Source organism: Amphiura filiformis, chromosome 4 (assembly GCF_039555335.1).
Source record: "Amphiura filiformis chromosome 4, Afil_fr2py, whole genome shotgun sequence".
In the NCBI taxonomy this organism is placed as follows: Eukaryota; Metazoa; Echinodermata; class Ophiuroidea; order Amphilepidida; family Amphiuridae; genus Amphiura; species Amphiura filiformis.
Window position 1 is genome coordinate 7,445,389 of NC_092631.1, and position 15,608 is coordinate 7,460,996.

Consider the following 15,608-nt stretch of genomic DNA (forward strand, 5'->3'; position numbering starts at 1 on the left):
TTGTCAGACCTCAACTTGAGTATGCCGCCACAGCTTGGAGTCCATACACAGCTCGTGATGTAAAACCCTTGGAAATGGTCCAGCGTCAGGCTGTTAGGTTCATTTGTGGAGAATTTCATCGAAAGACAAGCGTAACACCTCTTCTGGATCAGCTGCAATTAGACCAGTTAGCCACTAGAAGAGTGATGTCTCAATGTACAATGTTTTATAAAATCCATCATGGTCTAGTTAACATCGGCTTTCCACCAAACATTGATCAGGCTTCACCCAACCTCTGGAAGATCACACAATTTACGCTACCTTCCAGTCTTGGCTACTCGCAACACCTACAAATACTCTTTCTTTGTGAGGACAATTCCAACTTGGAACAGGCTACCTGCGGAAGCAGTTGCAGCACCATCTGTCAACGTTTTCCAGACCATAGCTCTGCCAGCAGTGAGGGTCTTGCAGCCTACTGCTACTCACCAAGTCATCTAAATCAGCTCTACAGTTCTTTTTACTTGCACCGTTTGTTGTTCTGCACTCTGCACATTTCTGCACATTTATGAGCATCATCACCTTACTCCTTGGATAAGCTTCGCTTTGTTAGGAGAACAGCACTTGAAGACTTGAAGATGCGGCGTAGTATGTTTATAGTACTGGTATGGTACTGGGCCGTCGGGCATGCACTTATTAAAGTCATAATGTACGATCTTTTTTCAGAATTTACCTTTATTTTTTTCAAAACCGATTTTTTGTCATATTTGTAATACTTACACATGTTCTAACTTAAATCTATGAGCACACTGTCAAATTCGTCCTATTTGTAGTAAAACGGGACGATTTTCTGTTGGTCCGACATAAAGTCATAATTTTTTAGATTATGACTTTATGTCGGCCACGATCATAAACCGTAGTCTCGTACAAAACTAAAGCTTAGTTACGCTCCCTCCACATGTGGAGGAGCGTAACCAAACTGGCAGCCAGTGGGGAGACTAACTCTGAAGCCGCACTCGCTGTCCTAATCCAAATAGTGCGAGATGTTTCGAGTGATAGAGGTGAAGATTATGATGTTGTTTCTTTGCAAATTCCCAATGTTTTTCAAGCGTCCAAATGTATTGGGAACTTTCATAATGATTGTATATTATCATTTTAGAAGAAAAAAAGAAAAATCTAAAAATGTAAAAAGATCGTACATTAAGGCTTTAAGTCATGATAAACCCGGGAAGGAAGGAAAGAAAGGATATTTTAAAACAAAATAGAGGAACGATTTTTTTTTCCTCAGAATATATTACAGGCCAGATATTTTAGCAGCAGGCTTACCCAAAATAATGAAATAATTAGAATTCAATGATAAAAATAGTAAAATAATAATAAATAGTAATAATAATAAATTTATATTTAATTATTAATTATAATATGTATAAAAACAGGGGAAATTTGTTCCAACTGACGACCAAAGGATGGATCCAAAATGATACAAGTGTCAACAAGCAATGGATAAAATTAAAAACAATGAAAGTATGACACAAAATCCAATGGGGGAGTAACACAAAACATATAAACAAAGTTAATTTAATAATATAATATGATGATAATAATAATATGATAATTAATATCTAAGAAATAGATGCTATTACATTATTGACATCTTCGAGTTCAAACATCCTGCCTTAAAATTGTCGGCATAAAGTATTTAGCGGATTAAGATACCGCGTAAGATATGCCGTGGTGTTAATGAAGCATCGTCATAATGAGTCCGTGATTGACAGGCGGTAAACAAAATGAATCATGAACATATAAATGTCAATCATTTACAATGCAGAATTGGATAGCATTTTTTCCACAAATTTGTTTATTTACTTATGCATGTATGTTATTTATTAAAACCATATTTATACAGGGTTACCCTTCAGATAAATCTGCTATTACAGGGGCCCTGTGTCATGAAAACAATATACATAACAATTTGTAGAATTATACATAGGCCCTATATATGTAAGATTTTTTTAAAAACATCAACAAATCATACATCAAATAAATATATCAAAATTCATTAAAAGTATTTACATTTCTTTGTTTTATACAATTTACGTAACACTTGTAGAAATATAAATATTAAATTAATTAAGAACACAGACAAAATACATCATTCATTGAAAGACATAAAAGTTAAAACATTTGGTTCATTATTTACATTTCTCATTAAAACGAACAGAAAGCTTTCCTGATTAATAATATTTTATATTTGGCAAAGAATATGGATGCAATTGTAATATTTCTCCATGTGCAATCGTAACATATTGTTCAGTAAATAAATATCTTTGTATGCATGTATTTCTTGACAAGTTTATACCGGCACTTGTCATGGGCCCGGGGCTTGTCAAGCAATCGATCGTGCGTTGCTAGGCATATGGCACTTTTGCGTGTCTGTTTACGGTACCATTGATTGAACCCACACCATACCCGGTTCTTTCCCGTTGAAGAAGTCACACCTTATGTATACAGTCACGCTGACGCGTGGCTGGAGACTTGTCAAGCAATCGATCCGCACGGGTGGGACGAATATATGCGTGCTACTGCCTAGTCCCGGGCTACCATTGCATTGATTGAACCCATGTCACGCCCGGCGCTTTCGCGTAGGCCTACTAGTGGCAGCTAATTCTCGCGGTGAAGAAAGGTGGCGAAAGTCAGCACAGCATGATCGCAAAGCTGCTGCCAGGCGTTTTTGTTTTGCTTGTGCGCATTTGTCTTTGAGAAATTTGCTAAATATTTTTTCCCATTAGTTTCACGTCAAAGAAGATCAATTCGGCAACATAAAGATGGGATAAAATTATAAATTATAAGTCATCAAATTTTTGGCCATATCAATATTAGGCCCTATATAAATTTTATAGGCCATAAATAATTTAACACTGAATTATATGGCTATTAATAAAGTACGGTACTAATAAGGTAACATAATTAATACATAATAATAATACATAATAATAATAATAATAATAATAATAATAATAATAATAATAATTATTATTATTATTATTATTATTATTATTATATATTATTATTATTATTATTATTATTATTATTATTATTATTATTATTATTATTATTATATAAAATGATAATAAATAGGCCTAAAAAAAAGAAATGAAATAAAATAAAATAGACCTAAGTAAAATAAAATAAATCAAAAACATAATGAATACCAATCTTCAGTCGAAGCACATTTAATATATTGTAATAATATACTATAGGCCTATTAAATTCAATCGAACCGGAGAGTCCATCAACATCCCGGGTAAACATACTATTTGCTTTTGTACACGCTGGACTCAGTACCGCGGGTACCGGTACTGCAAACACAGACAATCAACACTAAACAGTCAACCAATACTATACACATACAACACCCCACTGTACCGCGGGGAGTTGAAGCGATCGATCGTGCATCATCAATCAACAGCAGCACATTACCCAGCGGTTTAAAAAGGGGCGAAAGTGCACGGTGCGAAATTGAAAGGGGCGAAAGTGCACGGGTCCGAAATTGAAAGGGTGCGAACCGTCCTGTTTCCGTTAAGGCCGTATAAAATTAATGTTTTGGTTCTCGCCCCTCCCTCCTCAATTTCTGGGATTTGTCAGATTTTTTTTTTTTTTAGATTTTTCAATTATTTTAGACTTTGGAATGATTTATAAATTTTTATACATATAAATAAGTTTATTAGAGAACAAGGAAAACAAAAAAGTCTTTTTGTGGTACTCTAGGAGGTTATATCCCTCAAAATCTCACAATTGAAAAGACCGAAAACTACTGATGCTGATTTTACATTGAAAAAAAAACAAAAACAAAAAAACACCTCCCTCCCTCATCAATTCATGAAAATCCTCTGGACGAGAACCAAAATATTAATTTTATATGGCCTAATTATTGCCGATCCTGTAGAATAACTTACATAATCGTCCATTTCATGGAATCCTGTTGCTCAGAATTGCCAATTTCATTTTTATCTGTCAAATGCGCTGTGGATGTGCTCCATTAAGAACAGGTGTGAAACTGACTTTATACCACTCGCTCGCTTTCTCAGAAAAGCCAGCCTCGTGGCACTAGGGCATGATGTCATCGTGGACGTATGCAAAATTTCCGACGGGCGTCATATAACCCGTATTGTGATTGGTTGCAAAAGCCATTCTTTGAAATCGTAAGCCAATCAATGAACGCGACGGCCTTTTACGGTATTAATTAATGTGACTCGCCAGTAAAGTACGTCTAACCTGATTGGTTTACAAAACTACTTTGATAATTGCTAAGCCAGTCAGCGTGCTCGATGCAACAACCTCGTAGAGGTTTTCGAGAGGCGAATTCACGTGGTGATCCAGCGATCGAGTATAAATTCAGGTTGACAACCAAGCCTTACATTAGACAGGCGCCGGGGGATTTTTACCCAGTGGTTCTAACCAGGGTTCCCATTAAGGTTTTTAAAATGTGCGTCCGTAATGACGCAAGTTTGCTGACGAGGTTGCAAAAACTTTAGGCCCAGACAGATTTTTGTGTCCATCTGAAATTCACGATTCACGTACCCCGGGTCTACACCTCATCAAATGTTGATTGTTAAAAAAAAATAAAAGTGCATTTTCGCCGTGATATTCCATCTCCATTCGCTATGATAATTTTTCTCATTTCTGTGTCAGTTTTGGTCCGGAATGTGGTCAAAAACAGGTGCAAAAACATGAGCAAAGTCTGTCAATCTTGAGCAATTTTCGTTCGTTCTTTCACTTCCGCATTTCTTTTTTAAAATTAACGTGGTGTTGATGCCACAAAAACTAAAAACACACGCTGCCACAAATAATACGAGAAAGGGTTATCATTTGGATTTTGTCTTTAAAATTGCTTTTATTCATCGTAACAATAATACTAATAAAGGAAACGTAGATTATTTATGAGAAAATAAACTTAAAATATTAAAAATTGAATATTGTCAGGTTGTGATAGATAATTAAATAAACATTAACCGCACGTTAGAGGCACGTGCTTGCTTGAAAACAAATCAATCGGGACTTTCCCAGCTGCCATCAAACAGCGATCGTTCGGAAAGCATGCAAAAAGTGCACGATTTCCTGACGTTGCATTTACAAATATTGCAGAATTTACTTCAATTCTCAGCAGGTGGGTCAAAATTATGGGGCTTTTATTATCTTAAAAATATAAAAGAATAAAAATTTCTTATTTTTATCATCAATTAATGATAAAATTTCGATGTTTTGTCTGCGTCCACATGCATGTGACATTGACGCAAAATACTTGATTAGCCATGTGAACTTGCGTCCAAATTTGTAAAATACGCGTCTGGACGCAATGACGCACACTAACGGGAAGCCTGGTTCTAACCTTTTGGCTCCTGGTTCAAGTGAAAAATGCATGGACCAGGAGCCACTAAAAACAAGTGTTTGGCTGGAAAAGCTTAAGGGAAGAAGGGGTATGAACGTTTAGACAGTATTTATTTTGGGACATTAGAGCACATCAGACATATCGAATTGCATTCTGAATACGAAGAATGTCATTCTGATATGAAATAATTTTGATTTTTTGAAATTCACAATTTAATACACATTTTATGGCAAATCATTAAAAATTGATATTTTTGATATTTAACAGTACTTGAAGTAAACTTTATAAATCTGATGATTTATACTTAAAAAAGTATGTAGGTGGGATGAAATGCGACGATCAATTGAAAATTTTGACCTTTCATTATTGAAGATATGGATTTTTTACCCAAAACACCAAAAAACAAAAAAATTAGGTCTTTTGGGGAAAAAATCCATATCTTCAATATGAAAGGTCAAAATTTTCAATTGACCGTCGGCTTTTCCTCCCTGCTGCATACACTTTAAGAATATATCATTAGATTTATATACGGTAATTTACTTCGAGGACTGTTATATATCAAAAATTTGAAAAATATTACATTTTATAATTTGTCATAAAATTTGTATTATATTGTGATTTTCAAAAAATGAAAATTATTTGATATCAGAAAGACATGCTTCGTATTCAGAATGCAATTCGATAGGTCTGAGGTGCTCTCATGTCCCACAAAAAATACTGTCAAAATGCAATAAACGCTCATTTTAGATCCCTTAAATTGACCAGTATAAACTATAATTGAATGGTTTTGTGCTCAGTTGGCAAGTCAACATACACTACAAACCACTATATTGCTTTTTAAAAAAAGAAAAAAAGAATAGGCCTAGCAGTTTAATTCATCTTACAAGCAACTAAAATGCCCTTAAGGGAAGGGGTATGAACGTTTGGACAGTATTTATTGTGGGACATTAGAGCACATCAGACCTATCGAATTGCATTCTGAATACGAAGAATGTCCTTCTGATATCAAATAATTTAGATTTTTTGAAGTTCGCAATGTAATACACATTTTATGGCAAATCATTAAAAATTGATATTTTTGATATTTAACAGTACTCGAAGTAAACTTTATAAATCTGATGATTTATATTTGAAGTGTATGTAGATGGGATGAATGCCGACGATCAATTGAAAATTTTGACCTATCATATTGAAGATATGGATTTTTCCCAAAAAGACCTAAAAAAATTAGGTCCTTTTGGGACAAAAATCCATATCTTCAATATGAAAAGTCAAAATTTTCAATTGATCGTCGGCTTTTCCTCCCAGCTACTACGTACACTTTAAGAATATATCATTAAATTTATAAAATTTACTTCGAGGACCGTTATATCTCAAAAATGTGAAAAATATCAAATTTTAATAATTTGTCATAAAATTTGTATTATATCATGAATTTAAAAAAATGAAAATTATTTGATATCAGAAAGACATTCTTAGTATTCAGAATTCAATTCGATAGGTCTGATGTGCTCTCATGTCCCACAAAAAATACTGTTGAAACGCTCAAAATGCTCATTCCAGTTCCCTTAAAGTCCTCAGCAAGTAATATAGTCCAGATGCAATTTAAATTGACCTTGGATACCACTTTGACCTTGTTGAACCCAAATTCCCAATAACTTGTTCATTGAAGTTAAATGCACTTTTTGAACGCAATTTTCTTATCTGGTTCAGTTCATGAAAAGAGTGGGTCACTGGGATGCCAGTTTTATTCATTTGTATTACAAATTTAATAATAATATGGATGTTTTTTTCTTTGATTTTGTTTGATTTAAGCTTGGTCTACCATGTAAAAATTATAAAAAAATATTTTTCTTTTTTTTATTTTTTTGGTTTAATTTTGTTTACACTTTGGTATACACATAATGTATATGCTGGAATGGATTTGGATAAAACCTGTAAAACTAATTAATTTCTTCATTTCTTGAAATTGCTCCTGGGTTTGCAAAAATGGCTCCTGGTTCAGCAAAAATCCCAAGGACCAGGAGCCGCTTTTTGGCTCCTGGTCTTGACATACTTAATGTAAGGCTTGTTGACAACTGCTCTTGTGCGAGATCGCACATGCAATAACAATACATGGACACAATCAGTGACATTTACACAATGGAATAATGAATTATTTATGACATGCATCGGCTGGATTTTACTTACGATCGAGGTAAGGTTTTTGGCCTGTCCCTGCATGAATATCCTTAGTTTTCAGCATCAAAGATACTTGCGATGACCAGTTTTTTGCGGACACTTTGATAACAGGTAACTCATTTATAGGTCATAGGGTAGAAACTATAGTTGTACAATTTGTACGAAATATACATTTTGTTATAGGCCTAAAATGTTTACAAAAATATATTGGTCCGTACGTTGTGCTTTTAATATAGTTTTTGTTGTTCGACGTATATCATGAATGCACCATGGCACTATAATGATTGGCAGACTGATATTCTGTTGGTCGGACCTCCGGGCTGAACCGGCTTGCCTTGACAATAGCACTGACCTTGGGGAAGCACCGTTCTTCGCGATGAGCACTGAATGGTGTACTCCATTGACCATTTTCAGCTGCATTATTAATATGTCGATATCGGTCCAACATCTACAAAATGTAATAGTTGGAGCTGGAGAGGAAGGAAACGCTGTTCCTGTTCTTCAACACCAACAGCAACAAGTTCAGCAGCAGGCTCAGCAGCCTGCAGGCGAGCCTGGGTTGACGCTGACTAAGGCTGGCATTTTCGGTCGGGTAAACGGGTACCCGCCGAGATTACATTACCGGGTAGGAAATACCTCCCCGGTACCGAAATTCAAAAAAAAAATTCAAGATATTTTGTTATTTTTAATATGAAAATTGATAATTTGTATTCATGTCATAGTCTATTAATGATTTCAAAATGCATTCAAATTCAATACATTACCCGCCCGAAAATTGCGGCGGGTACCCGGGTACAAAATTACCCGAAAATGCCAGGCCTAACGCTGACGAACATATCAGCAATAATTAAGGACACCGTTGGTAGCGTGAAGCAATGCATAGACGAGGCTCTTGTGTAGAGTCCGAAGTTTTCCGTTTTACGGAACACGGAAGAAAATCACGGAATCAGAGGTACAACACGGAAAATGACATTTTTGTATGATGTGACAAAAATTGTTAAAAGATAAGAGATATAAATGTTAAAAACAATCATGAGTTGTGACATATCAATTTATATGATAAAAACACTGTTTAATAATACCGAAATAGAGGTATATTCCAAGGCATGAACCCCCTATACCCTCCAAACATCGTAATAGTCAGCCTATTTATCGTGAGAATATTCCAATCAGAGCATATTGATCGCGATATTGAACACTTTATTGTGACATTAATATCATTGTTTATACATTTTTTAAGCTTTATTCATGACAGGGATTTACAAATTTTACAACACGGATTACAACACGGAAAATGGATTTTAGAAAACGGTAAACTTCGGACTCTACTCTTGTGTCTACCAAAAAGCAAGTGCCTGAAAGTACCAAAACCGAAATAAAGTGATGTTGGACTGTCCCAGTGAAACGCCAACACTTAGCTGCCCGGTGGCCGCCCAAATACTTTATCTGCGCCCAGTCTTCATTCAATACCTTAATCCTGCCTGTACATATCTTCTAATATAATATGCTAGTTAGCTCTTCTCCAACTTCATCTGTAAAGAAAAAACGTTCTACCTATGGGACCTGCTACAACTTGAGAACAAGTTCTCAAACGTTCGAAATTTGTAGTTACTACAACTGGATTGTGCCAGGTTCAACTCCCGGACCCGGGGTTTGACTTAGACTCGTTCGCCAGTCCTACATCTACGATACGCTGTACTTAAGGACTGGCTCACACCATTTTATGTCTATGGGAAATACACACTTAACGGTTTGCGTAGGTCAGATATATTCGAAACATTTCTTCAAAATTTAATCAACGGTAGGGCCTACCGTATATAAAATTGGTACCGGTACCCACACACCGTCATCATCCCTATATCTTCGTGTCAAAAATTGCCGTGATAGTACTGCGAATCCTCTAGTTTTTCAATAGCGACGCATGGCGATTTTGTTCGAGATAGGCCGAGCGACTCAGGCTAAGCATAGGACGACTATCATATGAGATACCATCAAGTTCTATTCTACACATTATTACGATTTGCGCATGCTCTAGTATCCCATATGGTGTTGCTATTACAAGGAAATTCGATTTGTTTTGAGGTAAAACCAAGGTTTTGTTTTAAATACACTAACTTGAAATTAAATACACTAATTAGCGGCCATCACTGTTTGCTCTGGATACATTTTACTGCATTTTTGGCGTAACGATTTTTAAATCGAAAGTTAAAATTGTGATATATTTAATTTTGAGAATTATAATAAAGGAACACATTTATGATCCAGGTGCGTGTATAATAGAAAATTCGATCACACGTGTATATCACAATGCATATGTAAACTTTCTTTATCTGTGCAATAGAATATTGATCACCAATGGAGTATGAAGCTTTATGAAAAAAACAGGGCTGTCAACTCTCACGCATTGGCCGTGAGTCTCACGCATTGGGTCACTTGCTCACGGTCTCACGCCAAGGTAGTATAATCTCACGCCAAGGTAGTAAAGGTCACACAAAAAGTTGGAAAATGAGTAAAATCTCACGCATCGTCATGAATAATTTGTTGCTCCTACCCCGCTTTTCACATTCTCGAGCGCCATGGCTCAAATAATCATGGTACAAAATGAACATTAGAGTCGGCAAATCCCGCATTATCCCGGTACGTCTCTGTCTCACGCCAAGCAATTCCAAAAAGTTGACAGCCCTGAAAAAAATATTTATAATATAGCATGTTGACACTGTGACCCACCTTATTGTGTTTGCTAATTTAAGACTCGGTTGAAACAAAATTAAGGATCGAATGCATTTTAGTGTCCAAAAAGGCAAAATTATCGTCAGAGATCTTCCGAATTCTGCACCCTTCGCAAGGATGCAGAATTGGAATCGAATAAAAATATCCGATCTTTGCGATCAAAAACACAAAATTACAACTTTGGACAGTATACTATTGGCAAAAGACGTTATTGCCAAACAATAGAACAGAACATTTGATGTCAACTTGTCAAAATATTGAAGAAATGTGCTCCCCAAACTTGTGGCAAGTAGGCAAAATAATTCCCATTCAAACGCATGGGAAATTGAAAGTGTATAACACAGACTAGGTTCGACTCTCTGCAAATAAAAATATGCGATAAGTTGTTTTTTCGCCAATGCATGAATTGAGGTGACGTGGCCATGACCGAGAGAATAGCTGATACTGACTTATATGCCTGTATGCCTGTCCCGGTCAAGCACCCTCACTAAGTAGTTTACTACAAATCAAGAGGTGTGCACTTGGAGGGGGAATATTTGTTATAATTTTTCCTTGCCGACATGTGGGAACCGAGTTTCCTACCTTTAAAGAAATAGGAAATGGTGAACTAAAATGGGGTTTCTCTGCAATGTGAAGTCAGAATTTGAGCTATTATTGTTGAAAATAGACTTTTGAACACATTGGAAATTTTGGCTTAAATTCTGATGTTTATTAAATATTTATCATGTTTTTTATTCTTTTTCCATGTCCAGTTCTTGTAACATGTGATTCTTGTGTCAGTCAAAATGCCATCTCAACATGGTAACTTTGTGTGGGGCGTAGATAGCATAGGGCGTATGCACACACTGTCTACACTAAACCAGCACTGGGATCTGAGAAGTCATGGTACCAATGGTAGATTACTGGATTTCAAGCAAGTTACTGCAACCAGGTACAGCGTGTGGGCTATAGGATGTGATCAGAAGCTATATACCTATGTACACTCTGGAGATGTGCCTATTAGATGCTTGGAATACACTTATGAAAATCAGGTAAAGATCCTTTGTTAGTTTGTTTCATATTTGGTGTTAGATATCCTAACATAATCATAACCCTAACCCTAGATTAGGAGCTCTATACCTATGTACACTCTGGAGATGTGCCTAATAGATGCTTGGAAACTCTAACCCTAAATTACATTGTAGGAGCTCTATATATCTATGTATACTCTAGAGATGTGCCTATTAGTGGGAGCACGTGTGGCCGAGTGGATAAGGCGCCCGACTCATAATACATAGTTGGTAAGTTCGAGCCCGCCCGTGCCAACGTGTTGTGTCCTTGGGCAAGGCACTTTAGTGTGTTGCTTATCTTCGAGTTTCGAGTCTCGAGTCAAATTTTCGAGTCTCGAGTTTCGAGTCTCGAGTTTCGAGTTTTATACTTCGAGTTTCGAGTCTTATTTTTCGAGTTTCGAGTCTCATATTTCGAAGTTTCGAAGTTATATTTTTCGAGTTTGAGTCTTATATTTCGAGTTTCGAGTCTTGTATTTCGAGTTTCGAGTTTCATATTTCGAGTTTCGAGTTAAATTTTTCGAGTTTCGAGTCTTATATTTCGAGTTTCGAGTCTTGTATTTCGAAGTTTCGAGTCTTGTATTTCGAAGTTTCGAGCCTTATATTTCGAGTTTCGAGTCTCATATTTCGAGTTTTGAGCCTCATATTTCGAAGTTTCGAGTCTTATATTTCGAGTTTCGAGTATCGAGAGTCAAATTTCGAGTTTCAAGTTTATAATATCGAGTTTCGAGTCTCAAATTTCGAATATCGAGTGTCAAATTTTCAGGTTTTGACTTTATAATATCGAGTTTCCAGTAATACAAAAAAGTATTTAAACAAACAAAACAAGCAATCACAAAACATATTCACAGACATACATATTAACACACATATTCACAAAAACGTGCATTTTCACGATAATGAAATTCAAATTCAATTTACAACGGACCCTTTCTAATGGACAAAATGACATTCAAAACCCACTCATATTATTTCTTGGTCAAAATACTATAAAATGGGTGAGAAATAGCTGATTAAATTCTGCCTCCTAGAGAGTTATAATCGAGACTCGAAATTTAGACCCAATTTCGAGTCTCGTCATTTTAAGGAAAATTGACCTTTTCTAATGGACAAATGACATTCAAAAGTCACTCATAATATTTCTTGGTAAAAATTATTATAAAGTAGGTAGAAATAACTAATTGAATTTGGCATTCTAGAGAGTTATAATCGAGACTCGAAATTTAGACCCAATTTCGAGTCTCGTCATTTTAAAGAAAACTGACCTTTTCTAATGGACAAATCACATTTAAAAGTCACTCATAATATTTCTTGGTAAAAATTATTATAAAGTAGGCGTAAAAATAACTAATTAAATTTGGCCTCCTAGAGAGTTATAATCGAGACTCGAAATTTAGACCCGATTTGAGTCTCGTCATTTTAAAGAAAACTGACCTTTTCTAATGGACAAATGACATTTAAAAGCCACTCATAATATTTCTTGGTAAAAATTATTATAACACATTTAAAAGTCACTCATAATATTTCTTGGGAAAAATTATTATAAAGTAGGCGAAAAATAACTAATTAAATTTTGCCTCCTAGAGAGTTATAATCAAGACTCGAAATTTAGACCCAATTTCGAGTCTCGTCATTTTAAGGAAAACTGACCTTTTCTAATGGACAAATGACATTTAAAAGCCACTCATAATATTTCTTGGTAAAAATTATTATAAAGTAGGCGAAAAATAACTAATTAAATTCGGCCTCCTAGAGAGTTATAATCGAGACTCGAAATTTAGACCCAATTTCGAGTCTCGTCATTTTAAAGAAAATTTACCTTTTCTAATGGACAAATCACATTTAAAAGTCACTCATAATATTTCTTGGTAAAAATTATTATAAAGTAGGCGAAAAATAACTAATTAAATTCTGCCTCCTAGAGAGTTATAATCGAGACTCGAAATTTAGACCCAATTTCGAGTCTCGTCATTTTAAAGAAAATTGACCTTTTCTAATGGACAAATCACATTTAAAAGTCACTCATAATATTTCTTGGTAAAAATTATTATAAAGTAGGAAAAATAACTAATTAAATTTTGCCTCCTAGAGAGTTATAATCAAGACTCGAAATTTAGACCCAATTTCGAGTCTCGTCATTTTAAAGAAAACTGACCTTTTCTAATGGACAAATGACATTTAAAAGCCACTCATAATATTTCTTGGTAAAAATTATTATAAAGTAGGCGAAAAATAACTAATTAAATTCGGCCTCCTAGAGAGTTATAATCGAGACTCGAAATTTAGACCCAATTTCGAGTCTCGTCATTTTAAAGAAAATTTACCTTTTCTAATGGACAAATCACATTTAAAAGTCACTCATAATATTTCTTGGTAAAAATTATTATAAAGTAGGCGAAAAATAACTAATTAAATTCTGCCTCCTAGAGAGTTATAATCGAGACTCGAAATTTAGACCCAATTTCGAGTCTCGTCATTTTAAAGAAAATTGACCTTTTCTAATGGACAAATCACATTTAAAAGCCACTCAAAATATTTCTTGGTAAAAATTATTATAAAGTAGGCGAAAAATAACTAATTAAATTTGGCCTCCTAGAGAGTTATAATCGAGACTGAAATTTAGACCCAATTTTGAGTCTCGTCATTTTAAAGAAAATTGACCTTTTCTAATGGACAAATCACATTTAAAAGTCACTCATAATATTTCTTGGTAAAAATTATTATAAAGTAGGCGAAAAATAACTAATTAAATTTGGCCTCCTAGAGAGTTATAATCAAGACTCGAAATTTAGACCCGATTTGAGTCTCGTCTTTTGAAGAAAACTGACCTTTTTAAAGGACAAATGACATTCAAAACCCACTCATATTATTTCTTGGTAAAAATTATTATAAAGTAGGCGAAAAATAACTAATTAAATTTGGCCTCCTAGAGAGTTATAATCGAGACTCGAAATTTAGACCCAATTTTAGTCTCGTCATTTTAAAGAAAACTGACCTTTTCTAATGGACAAATCACATTTAAAAGTCACTCATAATATTTCTTGGTAAAAATTATTATAAAGTAGGCGAAAAATAACTAATTAAATTCTGCCTCCTAGAGAGTTATAATCGAGACTCGAAATTTAGACCCAATTTCGAGTCTCGTCATTTTAAAGAAAATTGACCTTTTCTAATGGACAAACCACATTTAAAAGTCACTCATAATATTTCTTGGTAAAAATTATTATAAAGTAGGCGAAAAATAACTAATTAAATTTGGCCTCCTAGAGAGTTATAATCGAGACTCGAAATTTAGACCCAATTTCGAGTCTCGTCATTTTAAAGAAAATTGACCTTTTCTAATGGACAAATCACATTTAAAAGTCACTCATAATATTTCTTGGTAAAAATATTATAAAGTAGGTGAAAAATAACTAATTAAATTTGGCCTCCTAGAGTTATAATCGAGACTCGAAATTTAGACCCAATTTGAGTCTCGTCATTTTAAAGAAAACTGACCTTTTCTAATGGACAAATCACTTTTAAAAGTCACTCATAATATTTCTTGGTAAAAATTATTATAAAGTAGGCGAAAAATAACTAATTAAATTTGGCCTCCTAGAGAGTTATAATCGAGACTCGAAATTTAGACCCAATTTCGAGTCTCGTCATTTTAAAGAAAATTGACCTTTTCTAATGGACAAATGACATTTAAAAGCCACTCATAATATTTCTTGGTAAAAATTATTATAAAGTAGGCGAAAAATAACTAATTAAATTCTGCCTCCTAGAGAGTTATAATCGAGACTCGAAATTTAGACCCAATTTCGAGTCTCGTCATTTTAAAGAAAACTGACATTTTCTAATGGACAAATCACATTTAAAAGTCACTCATAATATTTCTTGGTAAAAATTATTATAAAGTAGGCGAAAAATAACTAATTAAATTCTGCCTCCTAGAGAGTTATAATCGAGACTCGAAATTTAGACCCAATTTGAGTCTCGTCATTTTAAAAAAACTGACCTTTTCTAATGGACAAATGACATTTAAAAGCCACTCATAATATTTCTTGGTAAAAATTATTATAAAGTAGGCGAAAAATAACTAATTAAATTTGTTCTCCTAGAGAGTTATAATCGAGACTCGAAATTTAGACCCAATTTCGAGTCTCGTCATTTTAAAGAAAATTGACCTTTTCTAATGGACAAATCACATTTAAAAGTCACTCATAATATTTCTTGGTAAAAATTATTATAAAGTAGGCGAAAAATAACTAATTAAATTCTGCCTCCTAGAGAGTTATAAT

At 34.4% G+C, this 15,608-nt stretch overlaps 1 protein-coding gene across 1 annotated transcript in view; it reads left to right on the top strand.

The window, feature by feature from the left end:
* Positions 1–11,053: 11,053 nt before the first annotated feature.
* LOC140150526 (tectonin beta-propeller repeat-containing protein 1-like) overlaps positions 11,054–15,608 on the top strand; it is a 50,682-nt gene continuing 46,127 nt past the window's right edge. Inside the window, exon 1 of the mRNA XM_072172557.1 lies at positions 11,054–11,307. Within this exon, the coding sequence (XP_072028658.1) occupies positions 11,062–11,307 (246 nt within the window). The 5' untranslated portion in view covers positions 11,054–11,061. The remainder of the gene's footprint in view (positions 11,308–15,608) is intronic.